The 20,450-nt window shown below is 42.4% G+C and overlaps 2 protein-coding genes across 8 annotated transcripts; one reads left to right on the top strand and one right to left on the bottom strand.

The window, feature by feature from the left end:
* Positions 1-1,662: 1,662 nt before the first annotated feature.
* Positions 1,663-11,035, bottom strand: LOC127545122 (CTD small phosphatase-like protein 2-A). Of its 6 annotated transcripts, XM_051972202.1 has the most exons (12): positions 10,775-11,035; positions 10,419-10,503; positions 8,979-9,280; positions 8,765-8,849; positions 7,326-7,431; positions 7,088-7,174; positions 6,817-6,879; positions 6,496-6,575; positions 6,060-6,186; positions 3,101-3,196; positions 2,888-2,960; positions 1,663-2,100 (listed from the first exon to the last, which is right to left on the bottom strand). In XM_051972202.1, exons 3-11 carry the CDS (start codon positions 9,247-9,249, stop codon positions 2,892-2,894), a joined length of 984 nt encoding a protein of 327 aa, XP_051828162.1. In that variant the 5' UTR covers positions 9,250-9,280; positions 10,419-10,503; positions 10,775-11,035; the 3' UTR covers positions 1,663-2,100; positions 2,888-2,891. The 6 variants fall into 6 exon arrangements, with proteins under 6 accessions (XP_051828162.1, XP_051828157.1, XP_051828158.1 ...); XM_051972197.1 differs by having other exon boundaries at positions 10,419-11,035; XM_051972198.1 differs by lacking the exon at positions 6,496-6,575 and having other exon boundaries at positions 6,060-6,170; positions 10,419-11,035.
* A 101-nt stretch (positions 11,036-11,136) lies between these two features.
* C1H19orf25 (chromosome 1 C19orf25 homolog) lies at positions 11,137-19,635 on the top strand. Of its 2 annotated transcripts, XM_051972205.1 has the most exons (5): positions 11,195-11,249; positions 12,221-12,286; positions 15,702-15,853; positions 16,780-17,006; positions 19,197-19,635. In XM_051972205.1, exons 3-5 carry the CDS (start codon positions 15,715-15,717, stop codon positions 19,323-19,325), a joined length of 495 nt encoding a protein of 164 aa, XP_051828165.1. In that variant the 5' UTR covers positions 11,195-11,249; positions 12,221-12,286; positions 15,702-15,714; the 3' UTR covers positions 19,326-19,635. The 2 variants fall into 2 exon arrangements, with proteins under 2 accessions (XP_051828164.1, XP_051828165.1); XM_051972204.1 differs by lacking the exon at positions 12,221-12,286 and having other exon boundaries at positions 11,137-11,249.
* Positions 19,636-20,450: the final 815 nt, after the last annotated feature.

Below are 20,450 nucleotides of genomic sequence, written 5' to 3'. Positions count from 1 at the left end.
CATATAATGTTGCACATTAGATCTGGTAAGGTTCTTATCTCACTGGGACAGAGTGAGCTCCAGGATAGCAGGCACCCTTGCCCCCTCCTTCCTCCTACCCCCCACTGACTCAGCAGACTGTTCTGACCCACAGACAAGAGATTTGTCAGATCTAAGAAGGCTTAGTCTGGAGCTCATGGCTCCCTAAGGCTGGGGAAGCCAAAGGGACAGACAGTCCTAAGACCTTCAGAAAATAGACTAACTCAGCAATATAATGATCCAAGACAATTCCAAAAGACTCATGATGGAAAATGCTATTCCGAATCAGAGAAAAAACTGATAGTCTGAATGCAGATCAAAATATACTATTTTCACTTTTTTTTGTGGTTCTTCTTTTGTAAATTGTTATTTTTTTGCAATATGACTAACATGGAAATAGATTTTACATGATTTTATATATATATACACATATATAAATTACTTACTGTTTTAGGAAGGAGGAGGGAGAAAATTTGGAACTCAAAATTTCATTTAAAAGTACATGTTAGGTGTAAAGGATTGCTTGCCATCTGGGGGAGGGGGTGGAGAGAGGGAGGGGAAAAATCGGAACAGAAGTGAATGCAAGGGATAATGTTGTAAAAAAATTATCCTGGCATGAGTTCTAGCAATAAAAAGTTATTTTAAAAAAAAGTACATGTTGGGGCAGCTAGGAGGTGCAGTGGATAGAGTATCAGCCCTGAAGTCAGGGGGACCTGAATTCAAATATGACCTCAGACACTTGCCTCAGCAAAAAAAAAAAAATGGTCTTTATGTGTAATTGGGAAAAATAAAATACTATTAAAAGTAATTTAAGGTCACTGAGCCCAGAGAAGATAAGATATTAAAGCATATGGTACTAGAGGGCTATGTGTTTGTGTCAGGAGCTCAGGTCTTACCCCCTCTATCAGAGTATGAGATCCTCAAAGATAGGGATTGTATTTTACCTTTCTTTGTTAGAAGAAAGGTAATAGAATAATTATTTTACTATTATGCTAATAACCAATTTTAAATGGGGATCCAGGCATTTGTCCTTTATTTTTTCATTCAAGGCCCACCCCCAATAAAAAGTCTCTCCAGGACTAGTGATCGATGAGATTGTCTTAGGCCTCAGGAAACAGGCTCTTCAATCTTGGGTAGGAACTCCAACCAACTAGGAGATCTGACTTCTGTTTAAAGTATAAAAAAATCCAGTATGGGCAAGTTCTTACCTGAGAAAATAAGCCCCTGTCCTTGTCCACCTCCCGTAGTTTTGGCTGACCCAGCTCATGAAGGGGAACACCAACCAGAATGGTCTGAGTAGAGATGACCTCCCCTATCTGGATTGCTGCAAGGGGCCGGGTCTCATGATCGCGTCAGTTCTCAGCAGGAAGAACACCCGATTTCTAGCCTACCTTCTTATTAAATGTCCACTCATCAGGTGTGATTTTCACTCATCAGAGGCATTCCCTTTTACAAAAATGTTTAAGGCATTCTCTATTTCCATGGGTTTGTCTTTGGTTAAAGAGAGAAACCATTGACAATTTATTGGTTGTTGGTTAGTCTAATTAATAAATTGATTATTAATTCCTTGGAAATCGCTTTTGGAGTTTTTCATTCATTGCATTTGCATTCTCGTTGCTTACACAATACCCACTACACAATAGATGTTTGATGAATGTTTATTGATGGATTTTAAGGCACCTGCCCTAGTAAAGGGGTATACTAGATAGAATGATAGCTTGAGAATCAGGGAGATATCTGTTCAAACCCCTCTTACATGTGAAGGGGCCTGGCAGTTAACCTCTACAAAATGTAGTGTCCTCTTCGGTAAAATGGAGTCAAAACCTATTCCTCCTGGTGGGGTTAAGCTTAAATGAGATCATGCACATAAAACACGTGTTACTATTATTACTGCTGCTGCTCTGCATCCCATAAGCCCAGAGAATGCTCTCCTCTGCCAGAGGCTCTTTGTCCAGCAGACAGCAGAGTGATAAAATCATTTTATTAAAGTTTCTCAGTCTCTTCATACATGAAATGCAACAGATGCACTCTCAAATCCCATTGCTCTCCCACTCCACTGAAAGCCCCAGGGATCAGCATCACCTGCAGGGGACAACACAAATCAGGCTGAGGATCAGAAGCCAAGACTGACTCAGGTGTAACAGCTCTCCTACTCTGATGGGGGAAAAAATGTGTCTCTTGAGAACCTGAGTTCAAGCCCTAGTTCTGCATTGGAAGAGTTTGGTGATCTTGGGCAAGTAACTGCCTTTTTCTATATAAGGAAGAGGTTGAATTAAGTGCCCTTTCAATCCTCTACACTGTTTTATGTTTCTATAAACCCTTCTACATCACGCTTTCTAAGAACTCTTGTCTCATTACATAGGGACAAGACTCTGAACCCAGTAATATATCCTATGACCTCCTATGATCCTATGATCAGATGAAAATAAGCTGCCTACCTTCTTGTGCCAGGGAAGTCACTCATTTCCCATATTTACTAGACTAGATATAATAGGGAGGAGTAGGTGAGTAACCCCACCAGCTGAAAATCTTAGCATTGGCTCAGCCCCCACCACCACTGACCACACCTCCCTAGCTTCAGCCTGTGTTCCTCTAAGGAAATAAAAAAAAAAAGAGAGAGAGAGAGACAGAAGATAAGGCAGTATATTTCATTTCTTAGCCAAAATGTCTGATTTCCCTTAGTCTTATTATCTGATTTCACTGGAACCCTGCACCTGAACCTAGGTTGAACTCAATCAAACTCAAGAAAAATTGCCTTTTCTCCATCTGCTCAGCACCCCCACTCCCAAAGTCAGATGTCAGGGGACCACGTGTGGGGAGCAGTTGGAGGGGGGAAGATTGGAAGGGGTGACTCCAGGTGCACATGTACCTTCTCAGGAAGAGGTGGTCTGCGTCACTCTGTGTGAAGGGTAGAGACTCCAAAGCTCTGGTCGAACATCGTCCTATGGGACAAAGGATAGGGGAGAGATGGAGGACCGGGACTGGGAAGGGGACAATGCTTGGCAGGAGTGGTTAGGAATCAGTGGAGAGGGGATGAGTTCTGAATGGGGGCTTTCTGTACTATTCCCCACTCTTTCCTTACCAGGCGACTTAGACGTTGCAGGAAAGGCAAAAGCTTAGGCAGTTCCTGGTCCTCGCTGTCCCCTTGCCACTGAGGAATCAGGAGCTGGTTGTCCATCTAGGAGATATACGGTGGATGAAGATTTCCCTCCCACCTCGGGACAACCCCATGGTCCAGGGGAAGGCCCTCCTTCCAACATAGGTAATTTCTCCTTGTGACCACCAGGGGACAGCAAAGACCAGACTGTTGACAGCAGTGCATGTGGGATGGTGAATGGGACTGCCCTGAGTGGATAAATCTAATTCCCTGATTTCTTTCTTTTTTTTTCCTTACTCCCAAGCCAGACAACTCTGACTTCTGCCTGTGAAAGTCACACTACAGCACAAGGCAAAGTGAAACAAGAGCCACCCAAAGAGGCTACAAGACTCCTTGGACAACCCACTGTGGCCAGCCACTCTCAGTCACATCCCCCAGTTGTGACCCTGCGTGGGTCACAGAGACCTGGAGGGGTTTGCCATTTCCGGCTCAGGTTACAGATGAGGAAACAGGAGCAAGCAGGGTTAAGTGACTTGCTCAGAGTCACACAGTTGGCCTCTGGGCCCGATCTGATCTTAGGGGCTAAGTCTCCCTGACTCCAAACTTGCCCATTCTGTCCAGAGGACAGAGGTATTCTTTTCTCTTGTTTTGCTCTGGTCATTGAAATTCATAGATTCAATAGTTTTAGGGTTTTCCTTAATATCATGAGCACTGTTCTCTCTGGTAATCTTCCTTCTCTGAATTCCTTATCCTTCTTGTTTCTTATAGCACAATAATATTCTCCTGATGTTCATTTGTGCATTCATTTCCTAACAGATGGGCACCTGCTTTATTTTCAGTTATTTGGTTTTCTTCCTAACAAGTTCTGCCATAAATATTTTTATTTACTTTTATTTTTTAATAGTTTTTAATTTACAAGGTATATGCATGGTTAATTTTACAGCATTGAAAATTACCAAAACTTTTGTTCCAATTTTTCCCCTTCTTCTCCCCATCCCCTTTTCCAGATGGCAGGTTGACCAATGCATGTTAAATATATTAAAGTATAAATTAAATACAATATAAGTATACATGCCCAAACAGTTATTTTGCTGTACAAAAAGAATCAGACTTTGAAATAGTGCACTATTAGCCTGTGAAGGAAATCGAAAATGCAGGCAGACAAAAATAGAGGGTTCTGTGTAGTGGTTCATAGTCATCTTCAGAGTTCTTTCACTGGTTGTAGCTGATTAAGTTCATTATTGCTCTACTGGAACTGATTTGGTTCATCTCATTGTTGAAGAGGACCACGTCCATCAGAATTGATCATCATATAGTATTGTTGTTGAAGTGTATAATGATCTCCTGGTCCTGCTCATTTCACTCAGCATTAGTTCATGTAAGTCTCTCTAGGCCTTTCTGAAATCCCCTTGCTGGCACAAATATTTTTTCCAAAGTTTTTCCATGATAGACAAAAAAGTCTTAGAACAACTGTCCTTTGGGGACAGATTGTATATCTTGCACAATCTGAACATTGGAAGGGATGTCAGCAGCTGCCCACTTGAACTCATATCCATCACACAGGACATGAGGTTGTCCAGTCTCTGCTTGTAGACCTTCAAGGTCACTTTCTATTCTAGACAGGTCCCAGCGACCTCCAAACTAAATTCTCCCTTCAGTTTCCATTTATTCCTCCTACTGCTTCCTGGAGACAAACAGGACAAAATTATTCTCTTCTCCACATGACAGCTCTCCAAATACTTAAATCAGTTCTTGGGAGCCCCTTCAGTCTTCTCTTCTCCAGGTTACATATGTCCAGTTATTTCCACTGATGAAAATTTCAGACCTTTCCTCATCCCATCTGTCCTCCTCTGGACTCTCTCCAGCTTAACTGTAATCCCTACTGCTGATACCCCAAGTCAGAAGCAAATCTGCGAATGAATGCTGAGGAGGACAGCATAGATAACCCAAGGTCACATGGAGTTTTTTGCTGGTACATCACACTGCTAACTCATACTGAGTTTCCATTAGATGGTGAGATTTTTGAGGGCAGGGCCTTGCTTCTATTAGTGCCCATTGCTTAGAAGAATGCCTGGCACATGGTAAGTGCTTGATAAGTGTTTGACTGACAGCTCACTGAAGCCCTCCAGATCCTTTGCAGAAGTGGGGCTGCCTAATCAGGTCTCCTTCAACTTGTACCTGCATGCACAAGACTTTATATTTATTTTAACTGAATATCATCAAATTGAATTCAACCTAATGCTCCAGCCCCTCAGGCTCTCTTTGATTCCTCCCTCTCTCTTCCAGTATTTGGAATCATCTCAAATGTGACGAGTATGTTACTCAGGCCTTTATTTATGAAAGATAAAAACATCAAACAAGCAAAGGGGTCTTTTGTGCACCTAGTTGTTGGTGTGTTGCCTCTTCCATTAGACTGTGAGCCTCTTCTTTTATACCCAGTGCTTAACACAGTACTAACTCACTGTAAGTACTTCATAAATGCTTCCTGACTGATGAAGGGCCCAGCGCAGATCCCTGGGACCTTTTGCTGGAAGCCTCTTATTACATGGATGCTGAACCACTACCAAACCATTCTTTCTCTTCCTCCTTGGCTTCCCTGACAATCTGCTCATTTTAAAAGACATTGGTTCTCAAGAAGCAACTGATTTGCCTAAGGTGGCATAGGGAATAGTGGCTAAGCCAGGATTCAAATTCAAGTCCTTTGGGTAGTGGCAAGGGTCCATAGACCTGGATTTAAATTCTGACTGCCTCTCTCCCTCTGTAGATCTCAGTTCCTTTAACCTGTGGAATGATGGGGTTAGTTCCTCCCTAACAGCCCAATCCTATGATCTGTCTCTAACCTCAAGCCTCTTTCCACTACTGCTCCCTGTTCTATATCAATGTATCTGTCCACGGTGGTAGGGAAAGGGGGAGGGGGAGGGGGGAGAGGAGAGGCGGTTGTTACCTGGTAGGGGAAGGCCTTGAAGGAATCAGTCAGCACCACAGTCCGGGCCAGGTCCTGCCCCAGCACCCTCAGGTCCTTTACATAGTGACCTTGGAGGCAGATGCAGTCATCCTGGAAAAGGCGGCCCCTGAGTCCAAACAAAATCCTTGTCTTCAGCCTGTGTCTTTCTCTGGATGCCACTGCACTCCTTCCCAAGCTGTTCTCACCCTCCCTGGGCAGGTAGGGGAAGGCTGATGGTCCCACATTACAAATGGGGAGGACAGAGGCTCAGAATGGGGCAGCCACACAGTCAGTCCACAGCAAGCCAAGGTAAGACACAGGCCATCTCTAGCCAGACTCATGTTCAGAGCCCTTTTCACTGGACTATGTGGGCAAATGATCAGGTTGTGATGGTATCAAAGGGTCAAAGAGTAGAGTGGGAAGTTGGTGGCTTCACCTAATCAGCTTCTTGTGGGGATCCAGAAGGTCTGCGATTGGTTCTGCATAGTCCCTTTTAGCTGTGGTGAAGATAATGATCTAGAGTGGAGGGGTGGGGAATAGGGAATTAAGGGGATACGCTGAAGATCTGACTACTCCTGTCCCTCAGCTTTCCTCAAAATAGGGCAAGGAGTTGAGATCCTTAGGAAGATCTAGAAATCCTTCAGATTTCCTCTTCAAACTGACCCACCCCACTTCATTCTCCCTCTCTCTGAAAATGACCCATGAAGTGGGGTGGGGAAAGGAAGGGGCAAGGTAGGGAAAAAAATAAAGACGATACCTGGAAGAACTGACTCAGGAACTCCAGGAATTCACGGGCATGGGGCCGAAGCCTGCCCTGCACCTGGGAACCAAGAACAGGTGCCCATTGGAAGCAATGGATAGGATGTCTTCACTTCACTTGCTAACCAAAGGACCAGGTCCAGCTGCCCACTTGCCAGCCACCAGGAGCTCTCAGGTCCTTTCTGAGATATTCGATGATTCAGGAATCAAAGCCTGGGAGCTTTTCTCCAATCCACCCATAACAACCATCCTGGACCAAAACTACTCACCTTGTAATAGATACCTTGGAATCTCACAGGGAAGGAGAAGTGAGCATTGGGCAGAGTCCGAAGGGAGCAAGAGACCAGGATCTCATCCTGAGGAGGGAACTGGGCTGGAGGAAGGGAATGAGGTCTGCTCTTCTCCACCCCCACCCCTCACCACCCCCTAGGTTTCCCTCAGATCTAGCCAGTAACAAGGAAGATAGAACAGTTGGCTGAGACTGGGACGGAGGTCAGGGTCACATACCAACTCCAGGACCAATGTGCTATCTGGTATGCTCCGGGTCTTTGGAGGGATATTTAGCTTCCGGGGCCAGAGTCTCCTTCGGTATAGAGGACAGGGGGTGAGGGAGCTGTTAGAAGAGAGACAGAAGCTAGAGACAGTCTGCTAGCCACAGAAAGGCTGGGCATTTGCCTTTATTCCTTTCCTTAGACTTTTGTTCTGGGAAGACCCTCCAACCCCAAAATGCCTTTTTTAAGGAGTAATCACTGATTGAAATACCATCATTAGGACACTATATCATTTAGATCAAAGCAATACCCTGTTAGAAGACAAATTCTATGGTTCACACATTACATTAATTATCAGGATTGTAACCTCAGTGATCAACAATTTCATAATAGCATTATTTATGATTTTTAAAATGGAAATAAAGTACGTGCCCAATGACTGGGGAATACCATATGTGAATAAGTTAATGATTTATAATTTAGGCATCATGGGAATTGCTTGGAATGAGAACTCCCTTTATTATTACAAGTGATTTCTTAAGTCATAAAGAGTTATTCGAGGAGACACATAGTGTTTAAGTGACTTATCTCAGGTCCCAGAGCTAGTGTGGATCACAAGAAGAGTCTCATTCCTTACACATCCAGCCTTCTATATGAATGTAACTAGGCTATTTCTGTGCAGTAAGAAATGACTAGAGAGGATATAGGATAAATAGAGTTGTTGTTCCTTGTTTTTCATTCTGGAAAAGGGCCATGACATTCAAGGGAATTGGATTTCAGTAAGGGAGGGTTGTGCAAGGTCACCTGCCTCACTTTCTTCTCTAGAGCCATCTAGGTCCAGTGGTCAGATCAGGATAGAAGTAGGCTTCATATTTAGGAAGATAAAGGGTCATACCCTGGCTCTCAGACACTGGCTGTGGGACTCTGGGCAAGCAATCCTAAATCTCTTAGCACCCCAGGCAGTTCTCCAAGACCGTAATTTATAGAAAAGGAGAGAGTTACCTCACTGGGAGTTCCCTATATCAGTGAATTCTCTGGGCCAGTTCTTGTCTCTATCAAGAAGTGAAATATAAATGGGAAAGTAGGACTGAAAGAATAATAAACTCATACAATAAATTCAGAAAAGGGATATTAACATGGGAAAGACAAAAAGAAAACAATTTGTCAATGGCAATAGTGTTAGCACTACACTGTGAAGAAAGAATAAAGCTCTTTTCTGTTAAATGACAGACTGTTTTTCAGGAAACCACCTTTGTAAGAGGGTTTGTTGAGAAGTCTGTTGCGTCATCACAAAATGCATCACTAGTATTTTTAAAAGCCATATACATTAGTAAAAAGTCAAATTAAAAGATATTCCTTACTACATTCTTCCCCCTTATTATGTCATCAGGGATCTCCTTCCCTTTCCTGCCTCAACTCAGGTTCTGAGGTTTGGAGCTACGGCATTGTACTCACAGGGGACAGGGGAAGGTCTCATCCTCAGGGAGAGCAGAGAAATAGAGGGTTGGGATTATAGGCTGACTCCAAGAGACCTGGGGAGCTAAAAGAAAAGGAGGCTTTGTAGAGAAAGAAGAAGCCCAGAGTGCCCCTTCTCCTTGATGGCCTCAGCCTCCAACAAGTTTTAGTCAAAACCCCCATTCCTCCACCCATATTCAACCTGACTTCTTACCTTCTTCAAATGCTTTTGCCCATTTCTCCTTGTTTGATGATTCCTGGGCCAATGCCTGGCACTGCCCCAGATTGGGCACATGGACCTCACCACTGGCCTCTTGGGTATTGACCTCATACCCCCAGTTTCTCTCCAGTGGCCTTGAAGCCTCTCTCGACTTCTGGAGTTGCCAGCATGGTCTGACAGAGGGCCATCTATCTTCCTCCAGGACATTAGGATCTCCCAGTGGTTGGGGAGATAGGACTGTCACTTTCCCTGAACGCAGAATCATGGGTCTGGATGAGTCAAGTGGGTCCTCGGGGCTGAAGAATAATTAGAGCAGACTTAAAGAAAATAAGAGCCTGGGGGCCCCTTGGCTCCAAGGATATTTAACAGGCTCTTAAAACTGAAGGAAGTTTTAAAATAAAATAGAAGAGAAGAGATATTAGAGATCTTGAATTCACCTTCTCATTTCTATTTTACAGATAGGAAAACATAGTAGCAAAGCCAGCACCAGAAGGTAGGTATTTGGACTTCTCTTTTGATAATGAATGCATTATAAAATTCAAATGACTATCACTTTCCACAATCTGTGTTCAGCTAGGTACCATGGCCTGGGGAAGGGCTTCCCAAAGAAACTTCTCTAGTGCCCACTGCAGACTAGTTTTGTTCACAGCATTCAGGCTTTAGCCAAGGAGAAATAGAAGGGGATAGAAATGGTTATAGGAGCTGGTTATAAAATAGAAAAAAGAAGAAACCTAGACTGGAAAGTACCTAGAACTTATCCTACCTCGGCTCAGCTGAGCTCAGCTCATTCTCAGCCCAGCAGTGCGGACTACTTAAAGTACTGGCAGCTGCGATTGTGTAGAGGAGAAGCGTCTAGGTCACAGTGGTTCTCAAACATCCCTTTATATTATTAAAAATTATAGAGGATCTTCCCAGAGTTTTTGTTGATGTGGGTTATATTTATAAATATTTATCATATAAGAAATAAAAACTAATTTTGAATTTGTAGACCCTCTGAAAGCGTTTCAGAGACCCCCCAGGATTCTCTGGACCACACTTTGAGAACCACTGATCTAGGAGAAGAAATCTTTGTGCAAAGGGGGTGGTTTGATCTATTTTGGGGGGAGAAAGCTCAAGACATTTGTACTCTAGTCCTGGCTCTGCCGCTAACTGGTTCCTTAGGCTGGGAAGAATTATTACCCTCTTGAACCTTAGTTTCCTTTCATTAAGTGATCTCTTTCGTTTTAAATTTCTGCTTTACGTCTCCTAGGAATTCTAGATGGGCTCGTGTCCAATCAGTGTTTTTCCTTTGAGCCTTTGTATTTTCTTCTTCCAGGTTTGTCTGTGCACATTTTTAAGGCGAGATTCTTCCTTTGCTCACTCATCTTTGCTAAAGCGGGACTTTGTGTTAGAGCCAGGGGCTGCATACTCCCATAAGGAGTGTTTGAGTCTTACTTCGTCCTGGCTTGGATCCTCTGGGGTCCCGATGCAGCTTTCTTCCTAAGGGTCCCAGGGCCAGCTCGGGAGGGTGACCTGCAAGCTTCCGGTTCATCCATAGTTAGTGGTCTGATCACTTTTCTTTCATTAATAAAATACCCATAACTCTGCTACATCGCTTTCAGGTTGGCCAAATGCTGTGCATAGGTTATGGCCACCGAGCCCCCAACCACCTATTAAGAGCCTGATTTTACAGATGAGGAAACTGAGATTGGGAGGCACCTTCCTGGGCCCCAGGCTGCTCCCCAGCAAACGCGGGCTCTGGGCTGGATAACTTTGGGGGTCCCTCCCGGCTGCAAAGTTACAGAACTTACAAACCAGCGGCCCCGGGAAGCAGAGACAAACGGAAAACGGGCTCTGTCCTCAGGGAGCTTACGTTTCATCGGGACCCCCCCTCCCAGCCCGCAACCCACAGCTCCCGGCAGGGGGTCGCACGAGAGGAGGAGGAACACTGGGGGAGGGGAAATACCCCGAGCGGGAAGACAAGGAAGGAGGCGGCCAGCCCCGCGCGTGCCCGAGGAGAAGTGAAAGCAGGAGGCGGGGCCACGACGTCACGTCGCCGGTCTCGGCGCTGGGGGGAGGAGCGAGACGTGGTGGCGAGAAGGGAGAAAGGCGGAAGGGAGAGCTGAGGGATGGACAGCCCCGGGTGCGCTGAGCGGGGGCGGGGCCAGAACGCAGCGACTCGCGACGCGTGCGCTGCGGCGGGGGGGGCCGGAGAGGAGTGCGAAGGCAGCGGAAGCGGAAGTGGCCACCGTGGCTGTCGTCCTGACGCTGGAGCGCGAGCTTTAGGTGAGGAGGTCTTTTGGCCCCTGCTTCTTTCATAGTGTTCGATTGAGAGGAGGGAAGTGGCTTTCTTAGGCCTTCCGCGAGTCGTAGGAGGGGTGCCCGTGGACCCGATGCTAGTCTGGGATGAGAAGGACGAGGAACTGCAATTAGTGACCTTTTGTAGAGTTAGTGAAGTGCGGCGGAGGCGGGAGGGACGGATCGCCCTCCTTTCCCCTCTCTGCTCCTCCCCCTCTCGCTTCCCTTACCTACCCCCCTAACAGCTTTCCTGGATCCACCTCCAAATCCAATCAATACCCTCTTCTGTGCAAAATCTTAGAAATTTATCTAAGCTAGGAGCCCCGAAGTTGCGCAGCGGAGTCAAGAAGACCTCAGTCCAAATCTGACTCCGAACACTTAGTGACAGCTGTGTGACCCTGAGCAGGTCGCTTGACCCCGTTTGCCTCAGTTTCCTCATTCATCGAATGGGCGGGAGAAGGAGATGGCCAATCACTCCAGAACCTCTTGGCAGACATTTCAAACGGATCTTGACGCGGCAGACGTCGCTGAAAGGACTGAATAGTAATTCTATAGGATAGAGCCCCTGCCCTCAGAAATTCAGTTTAGTAGGGGATTCAGACTGTAAACCCCTTGTACTTTTGGAAGATCACTTTGACAGTCGAGTGCAGGATGAATTGGATTATTGGAAGACAAGGCCCCAGCACTTTATAGGCGCTTGAGAAATAAATGCTTGTTGATTGATGACAGTAATGCAGCTTAATAAAATGGGATAAATGCGCTGGAAAAAGGTTGTAAACAAAGTATTATGTGAAATTGAGAGGAATAGTTGTTGTTGAAGACAAGGACAGAATTTAGAATCAAAGGAGGCTTGTCATTTAAGCTTTGTGGGCCTCAGTTTCCACATCTTTACTAAATGACCTCTTAAGTTCCCTTGACATCTTTGATTTTGAATGGAGGCTTTTGAATTCTTTTAAAAGATGACAGCAGCATTCTGGAGGTGAATTCAGGGAGAGGAAGGCCTGGATTCAGTCAACAAATGTGAAGTAAGAGGCATTAACCACATTAAATCCAGATTGTTGTCATAACTCATTTCTACCTCAGTAACATCTCTTGCATATGCTCCCTCTTCTCTGACAGTGTCACTATCCTGATGCAGGCCCTCATCACCTGAAACCTAAGATACTGCTGGAGCTTATTGGCCGATCTCCTTGGGTCAGGTCTCCTATTCCAATCTAACCTCTGGTCAGCTTTCAAAATGATCTTCCTGATCATGTCATTTCCCGACTCCAAGCATTTTCTTCTGCTGTCCCCCATGCTTCTCCTTTTTCATCTTTGCTTCCCAGCTTCCCTGATTTCCCAGTTAAAATCTCAGTACTTAATCTTAGACTCTTGCCTTTCCTCTGAGAGTGTATCTTCCAATCTATCCTGTATATATCTTGTTTGTATATAGTTGTGTTCATGTTATCTTCCTTTAATTAGATTGTGAATTCCTTGAAAAAGATACTTTTTTTGTCAGTTCTTTGTAACCTTAGCATGTAGCAACAGTATCCGATACATAATATTTCTTGCTTAATAATACTAGTTGGCCTGGGAAATGAATGTGAACTATCTGCATTTTTGTTTTTCTTCCCGGGTTATTTTTACTTTCTGAATCCAATTCTCCCTGTGTAACAAGAGAACTGTTCAGTTCTGCAAACATATATTGTATCTAGGATATACTGCAACATATCTAACATATATAAGACTGCTTGCCATCTAGGGGAGGGGGTAGAGGGAGGGAGGGGAAAAATCAGAACAGAAACGAGTGCAAGGGATAATGTTGTAAAAAAAAACTACCCTGGCATGGATTCTGTCAATATAAAGTAATTATTAAATAAAATAAAATAAAATATTTTAAAAAAATAAAATTAAAAAAATAATAATACTAGTTGGCTGAATGGCACAACTTTAAGTACTGAGTAGATAAGAATCAGTAAAATAGCCTTTGATGGAATAAAGCTGAAAAGGCAACTTTAACTCCTGGCTGCATTTGGGATGATTACACTGAACTGAAAGGAAGGCTGCTCCCAGAAGCTCCACAAGAAACCTGCTCCCAGAGAACATTATACTTTAGAGAAGAACATTACACCTTCCAACCATAGTTCTTTAATGTTCTTTAATAGTTCACCACTTTATTATTTTCATCATGCCATCATCATAGCATCATCATGACATCACCACCATAACTAACATTTGAATAACAAGTTAAAGTCTGTAAAAAATATTCTGTATATGTCCCCTTATTTGGGGTTTAAAACAATTTTTTGAGGGTGATGCTAATTTATGTAAGAGGAAACTAAGACTAGAATAAGTAAAGTGATTTTGTGAAAAACTAATTCTAAAATGATATCCTAGTTCGGTACATTTCCTGTTCACTCCAAAACAGTGGAAAGTCTTCAAATAAGGATAAATTCTAGGTGAACATATTTTTCATTGGACTTATGGACTTTCAGTTTTTTTTTTTTTTTTATTAATAAATGAAGCCTATTTTATTACTTCAAGTGTTAATGGTAAAAAAAATTTCAGCACAGCTGTTGCATTTTAAAAAGTAGCTACATACTATGTGTCTAGTTCAGTAAATAGATGAACCCGATGTCCTTAATGACATAATAGTTGAGCATTGTACAGTACATCTTATGAAGACCCGTAAATTAAAGAACTACTTTTTAAAATTTAGTGATTACAAAAACAATTAAGCATTCATAGCTTTAGCTTCTTTTTTCTTCCTCGACCATCAGGTGCTCCATCCATTTTACGCTTCTGTGCCGAAGTCCATAAGTGGACGAAGTCCATAATGGACTTTCAGTCCATTGTAGGTATTGAATTTGAGGCAGAAAAATTTAAACTTTACAAGTTAACCAAATAACAAGAAGCCACAGAAGATTTTTTAGTGGAGTAATGCCATGATTCTCTATACACAAGTAATGCTATTTAGGTGGCAATGTATGGGATGGCTTGAACAGAGCAATTGGACAGAGCAGGACACACTTCTACTCTAGTCCCAAAAGTGTTTAATAAGATCCTACTATGTGCAAGACATTGATTATACAAAAACAAGATGAAAGAGTACTCCTTGATCCTAATTCTTTTGGGAGTGGTAGCAGTGTTTTGACTTTCCTGATTTCCCCCTTTTATATTTTCCCCTACCTTATTCTTTCCCCATTTCTCACTCTCCTCTCCCAATTTTTTCCCATCCTCCCACTTGTGACTTTCTCTCTTACATTTCTTCTTACCCCCTTATTGAAGGTATGCCATGTTCATGACTCTCTGTGAGGAGAAACAGAGAAGTTAGGCAGGTTTCCTTATCTCTGAAGTGAGAGAATTGGAGGGACTGACTGGTGGGATGGAAAAAACTGACTTACAGCCTGAAATGATCATTTCAAGTATAAGGGCTTTAAAAGTGACATGTGACATTATGTATTTTGGAAGAAAAGCAAGCTATGCATAATGAAGATTTGCAGCCTTTTTGTTGGTGTTAAGTTCATCAATTTAAAAAAAATTCTAAAAAATTCTTAAATTTCTTTAAAATTCTTAAAATTCTAAAATTCTTAAAAAGTAGGAAAGATAGATAACCTGGTTTTCAGAGGGATATAAAAGGGCATTGCAGACTTGGAACATAAGAAACAAAGGTGCAGAGATGGGAGAGTGCCATTTGGTCAGAAATAGTGTGAATGAATTTACAGAACTGAATACACAGTAAGTGCTTAATAAATGCTTACTTGATTCTGGCTGGATTGAAGCAGTCATGTTTGGTAGGTACATTAGTAGGAACAATGAAAGATGATGTGGGAAGGGTAGGTTAGGTTTAGATTGTGGATACTCTCAATGTCAATTGGACTTTACCCTGTTGACATTGAGAGTCATTGAAGGTGTGAGCAGGGTAGCTGGGATTTGGGAAATGATGCTTAAAAACCTGGGCAAACAGAAGGTAGGGAGGTGGAGGCTGCTACAATGAAGTCTAGAGAGAGACTTGGGATGATATAGTAGATGGGAAATAGGATTTTAGGATCGTTTTGAGGAGATAGGGATAATAGCAAGGATATATGTAGAGAGTTTATCTTTGGCAAAAAAATGAATATCATTAAACTAGGGTTTGAACACAGCTTAAAGATGATAAACTCATTTGAATATTAGCCTCAACTAAATCCACTTAAAGAGGTAAAACTCTTAGGTCTTCTGATTTAAAGCCCAAGCTTTTTGTATTATTTAATATTGCCTCTTAGGAGGTCCAAAATGGAGAAAATGATATGCAAATTAGCACCAAATGTGACTACCCAGCTGAGATTCTGGAGCATTGATCTGTAGTGGACTCAATCTCCTATGATTTCTTGTGTCCTTCCCTATCACTCTGCCCTCTTTCCTTGTCTACTGTCTTCTTCTGTGGTTTTCCCTAATTTCTTATCTCTCTGTCTCCCTCAGCCTTCTCTACCTGATGACCTCTAAGGCCAGAAAGCGAGTGGTCCTCCCCACAAGACCATCTCCACCCACAGTTGAACAGATCTTGGAGGATGTCAGTGGTGCTCTGCCCTCTGATCCGGTTTTCACTTCCTTTGCCCCACAAGTCCTGGAAGGTAATGCAAGTCACTCCTGCAACCTTTCTGTGCATCCTGGCTTGAGTATCTGAACATTCCAGTTGTTATATCAGGTCAGCCTGATTGATTGGCCAACTTTTATTATTCAGTTACCTACTTTGTGATTTGTCAGTTACTTTGCATATTGTTCATACATGTTCATGTTTATATATATATGCACATACCCTCTAGCACCTCCTCACTCACTTCTGAGTCACTTGGTTTCTGAGCAAAAAACCCAAAATCATTTGATCATCTTCAATTAAATACTTTTGGGGAGGTGAAATCGATGATCTTGAAGATAATAATCAACTCCTATTTCTAGACCATTTTCCTTATGTGATGTAGGAAGTGCAAATAATAGATTTTACAGATGAAGAAATAGATTCAGAAAGAGAAAGTGATTTGCACACAGCCAAATAACTATTAAGGCGTGGATCTTGAATCCAGCCTTGACTCTCACTTTATTGTTCTGTTGCCTGTACAAAATTGCCATGATCCTTATCATATTATGCCTATTACTGTAATTGTGCATGTCTTATTCCTCATATTAAATTGATCTCTATAAGATTGAGGAATTTAATTTTCCTGTTTGTAAAATGAGAATGTACTGAATGATCTCCAAAGTCTCCAGTTCTGTCATTCAATGTTTTTAGGTATTCTATGTCCTGTTTTAAGCATCCTCCCTGCTCTGACACTCTGTGATCTAAGATCCCTCCTCAGCTCTGAAACCCTGTGTCCTAAGGACCTTTCCAAGTCTGACATTGTAGTTTCTAAAGGTTCTTCCAGATGGCACATTCTAGAAAGGAATAATTTTTATCCATAGTTTGGGATTATATTGTGCCCATTTCCAATTTACAGGTAGTTAAGAGATAAGAGACAACTGGCCTTGTGTTTTCCCCCCCTCCTGGCCTTTTTCTTCTCAGAGCTTCCTGCCACTCAAGAGAATAAGGACCCAGAGGCAGAAAGGGAACGGCAGTACCAACAGAGTCGCTCCTATGTGGCCATGAACCATCGACTCCAGATGGCCTGTGGCCTGCTGAAACAGAAGTGTGAGGAGTTGCGACAGGCTGGGGACAGCCTTGAGCAGGACATCTTAGAGATGAAGCAGAGGACCCTTTCTGATGCACAGGGTTCCAGCTGTCTTCCTGATGTGGGTTTTTCAAGTTGATGTCATACTTTTGGATTTATTTTTAGAAGTAAAATTTAGGATCTCTGTATCTACAGACACATGCTTTCCAGAGTTCAGTTTCCTGCCAGTTCTGGCCCTCTGAGTTTTCTTTCATCCTTTTCTCTCTTTCAACACACCTGTCCCTTCGGACTTGAGGCTCTGTTCCCAGCTTGAAGAGAGTTGGAGGAATATTGTAGTATGCCATCTACCTCTGGCCCTGTAAGGAGGACAGGGATACCTCAAGAGCTTCACGGATAGTATAGGACCTGAAGCCAGTCATTATACAACCATTGGGCAAATCTGAGTAGCTAGAATAAACTCTAAACCAGACCATGAAACCGAGGACTACGTCTCCTTGGAAGTGAAAGTGGCATGCTGAAGACATTATCTCCAAGCAGGATTCTTCCAAGATATGCTTCCAGATCTCCAGAGAAGAGGGCTGGCTCCAGGAATGCATTCACTTACTTGTCACAGTTCCCAAAAGCCTTCCTGGGTGCTGGCAGATTACCCTTTTCTCACTCTGACCTGTTTCTCTGTACATGGGCCTCAAAGTCAGATTAAATCCATGCCTTTACTTTTTAAAAGTTTGATGGGTCATTTCTCTGCATGCTAGCTCTGGGGGTTTTGTGACTTTTCCTTACCCCATTAAAGTGAGTGTCCAAACACTGGCCTGCTGTCCTTTCTTTCAGACCCTACCCCTGAAAGCCAGGATAAAGTTGAGGTGATTATTTTTCCTGACTCTTCCCTGTGATGGAGAGGTTGGAACTTGCACTGAGAATTGTCTCAGAGTCTCCTGCTTTCAACAACTGCCCCTAGTTAATTTGCATTTAATGCTTAGACATTTGATTCAAAGAATCATAATCTAGAAAGAGAAGATATTTTGGAAGTCATCTTCTAACCGCTTTAAAAATTTTTTAAAATTTTTTATTGTTTTAATTAAAGCTTTTTATTTACAAAATATATGTGTAGGTAATTTTTCAACATTGACCCTTGCAAAACTTTTGTTCCAGATTTTTCCCTCCTTCTCCTCACCCCCTCCCCTAGATAGTAGGTAGTCCAATACATGTTAAATATGTTAAAATTTATGGTTAAATCCAATATATGTATACATATTTATACAGTTTTCTTGCTGCACAAGAAAAATAGGATCTAGAAAGAAAAAAAAACCTGAGAAGGAAAACAAAATGCAAGCAACTATCAACAGAAAGCATGAAAATGCTATGTTGTGGTCCACATTCAGTTCTCACAGTTCTCTCTCTGGATGTAGATGGCTTTCTTCATCACTGAACAATTGGAAGTGGTTTGAATCATCTCATTGTTGAAGAGAGCCACGTCCATTAGAATTGATCATCGTAGCTTATTGCCATGTATAACGATCTCCTGGTTTTACTCATTTCACTTAGCATCAGTTCATGTAAGTCTCTCCAGACCTCTCTCTATTCATCCTGCTGGTCATTTCTTATAGAACAATAATATTCCATAACATTCATATACCATAATTTATTCAGCCATTCTCTAATTGATGAGCATCCACTCAATTTCCATTTCCTTGCCACTACAAAGAGGGCTGCCACAAACATTTTTGCACATCCCTTTCCTCCTTTAAGATCTCTTTAGATTATAAGCCCAGTAGAAACACTGCTAGGTCAAAGGGTATGTAAGTTTGACAACTTTTTGAGCATAGTTCCAACTACTATTTACAAATGAGAACTAGGATTGAGTCAAATCTATGGTTCCAAGTTCCATTATCTTGACATGCATCACAGTGCCTCAGTGCTCCTATTCAACAAAACAGGGACTCAACATAACATTTTAAAACTGTCTACTATGTGCAATGCACTCTGCCCCCAAAATGCTTTCCTCAACACAGCTCTGAATAAGTAGGTATTTTCCCATTTTATAGATGAGTTAAAATGGGACTGAGTGAGGTTAAGTGGTTTGTGGTAACAGCCAGTAAGTGTTAGAGTTGGACTCTAACCTTGGGTGTCTGATTTCAAAAGGTTTTTTCCCCTCTTTGAAGTTCTGGAATATGGCCTGGAATTTAGAATTTGGGATCAACTTTAACAGCTAAAAACATCAGAGATTTCTCTCAGATATAACCTCAGGGCTGGTGAACAGTTAAAGACTCACCCTCTATCTTTGTTTTATCTTGCCTTTTTTTTTTTTTTGTAGGGTACAGCTGAAAGTTCCTTTTTCATCTTCTTTAAAATAAATGATAATAAAATGACTTGTGAAGAGGTGATCCAGAGCCTCAGGGCCATTTTGATGCTTACCATTTGGAACTCTCTGAGCTCCACATGAATAAAAGCCCTTTTCTTTGTAGCTGGGACTTCTCAGTTGTTTCTTTGAAACAGAATTAATTCAGTTCAAATGAATGCTTTGCCTGAAACTGTGGTCTCTTAGGAGCTGAGAGATGAATTGACCTGTAAATTAGCAAGTGAAAAGAGGTATTCTGAATCTCCTTTGGCCAGGAGAGGAGATGCTATACCTCAACTGTAGTGCAAAGCCTATTTTGTGCTTGATAGTCATTCAACAAACATTTGGTTAAGCATCTTGTTTACTCTTATGGAAATGGAAGAAATTTCAAATAAATGAAACTGGTTTTGTAGGAGTGATTTGTCTTTACTCTGTGAGAAAAATAGTAAATTATGTTCATTTCACAGATGACACAACTGAGATTTAGAATGTGTGACTTGTACATGATCCAACAGAGGTAGTAAGTGACTAAACTAGGACTGGATTCCTGCTCTTCTGATTTCATCCAGTGCTCTTTCCAGTTAGCTGTGCTGCTTTCCGAAGAGCAAAGAGGAGTAGGAAGGGCTGAATTGAGGTGGGGCAAGATTATTCCTGTTCCTGTCATGAAGGAAAAGATTTGAGATTCAATGAAGGTTTTCTGGAGTTTTAGAACAAGAGGCAGAAATTAAGGGAGTGCCTGCCAGTGATGAGGTCCTGGGTAACTAAGTGGGGTTGGGAAGCCTACCTTAGGTCAGACTAATTATCAAGCCAGGGCATTGGCTTGGCCAGGACTGATTTCACTAAGGTCTTTAAAAGTGAAGCTAATTCAGGAGGGCATGTCAGCCTTTCAAGAGGCTACATTTTTGTCTCTCAAAAACTCAACTTTTCAGAAAATGCAGGTTAACTGAAAATGGACTATCACAGAGAGAAACTAAGTTGAAAGACATGGAGAATAGCACAGAAATCCTATGATTTAAATCCTAGATGGCCAGATGTTGCATTAGTTTCCCTTTGCAATGTTGGGGAGCACAAACACCCCTAGAAAACCAAAATCCTGCACTCAGGAGAAGTGATCATTTTACAAGAAATTATTCTCTGAAGAGGACAACCTATTTCTGGGCATCCCCTTACTTTAGGTCCCTCTTGCTACTCAGTAAGTAAAGTGATAAGTGTACCCCAAGATATTGCTGG

Source organism: Antechinus flavipes, chromosome 1, assembly GCF_016432865.1.
Source record: "Antechinus flavipes isolate AdamAnt ecotype Samford, QLD, Australia chromosome 1, AdamAnt_v2, whole genome shotgun sequence".
In the NCBI taxonomy this organism is placed as follows: domain Eukaryota; kingdom Metazoa; phylum Chordata; class Mammalia; order Dasyuromorphia; family Dasyuridae; genus Antechinus; species Antechinus flavipes.
The sequence above is the reverse complement of the archived record's forward strand: the minus strand, read 5'-3'. Positions and strand labels throughout refer to the sequence as shown.

Coding starts and splice junctions, on each gene's coding strand:
- LOC127545122 (XM_051972197.1), bottom strand. CDS start 10,519: ATGGATGAACCGGAAGCTTGCAGGTCACCCTCCCGAGCTGGCCCTGGG. Junction 8,850..8,978: donor GGCAAAAGCATTTGAAGAAG/GTAAGAAGTCAG, acceptor CTTTTCTTTTAG/CTCCCCAGGTCTCTTGGAGT. Junction 6,187..6,495: donor CCCCACAAGAAGCTGATTAG/GTGAAGCCACCA, acceptor GTTTGGACTCAG/GGGCCGCCTTTTCCAGGATG.
- C1H19orf25 (XM_051972204.1), top strand. CDS start 15,715: ATGACCTCTAAGGCCAGAAAGCGAGTGGTCCTCCCCACAAGACCATCT. Junction 15,854..16,779: donor TGCCCCACAAGTCCTGGAAG/GTAATGCAAGTC, acceptor TTTTCTTCTCAG/AGCTTCCTGCCACTCAAGAG. Junction 17,007..19,196: donor GTTCCAGCTGTCTTCCTGAT/GTGGGTTTTTCA, acceptor TTTTTTTTGTAG/GGTACAGCTGAAAGTTCCTT.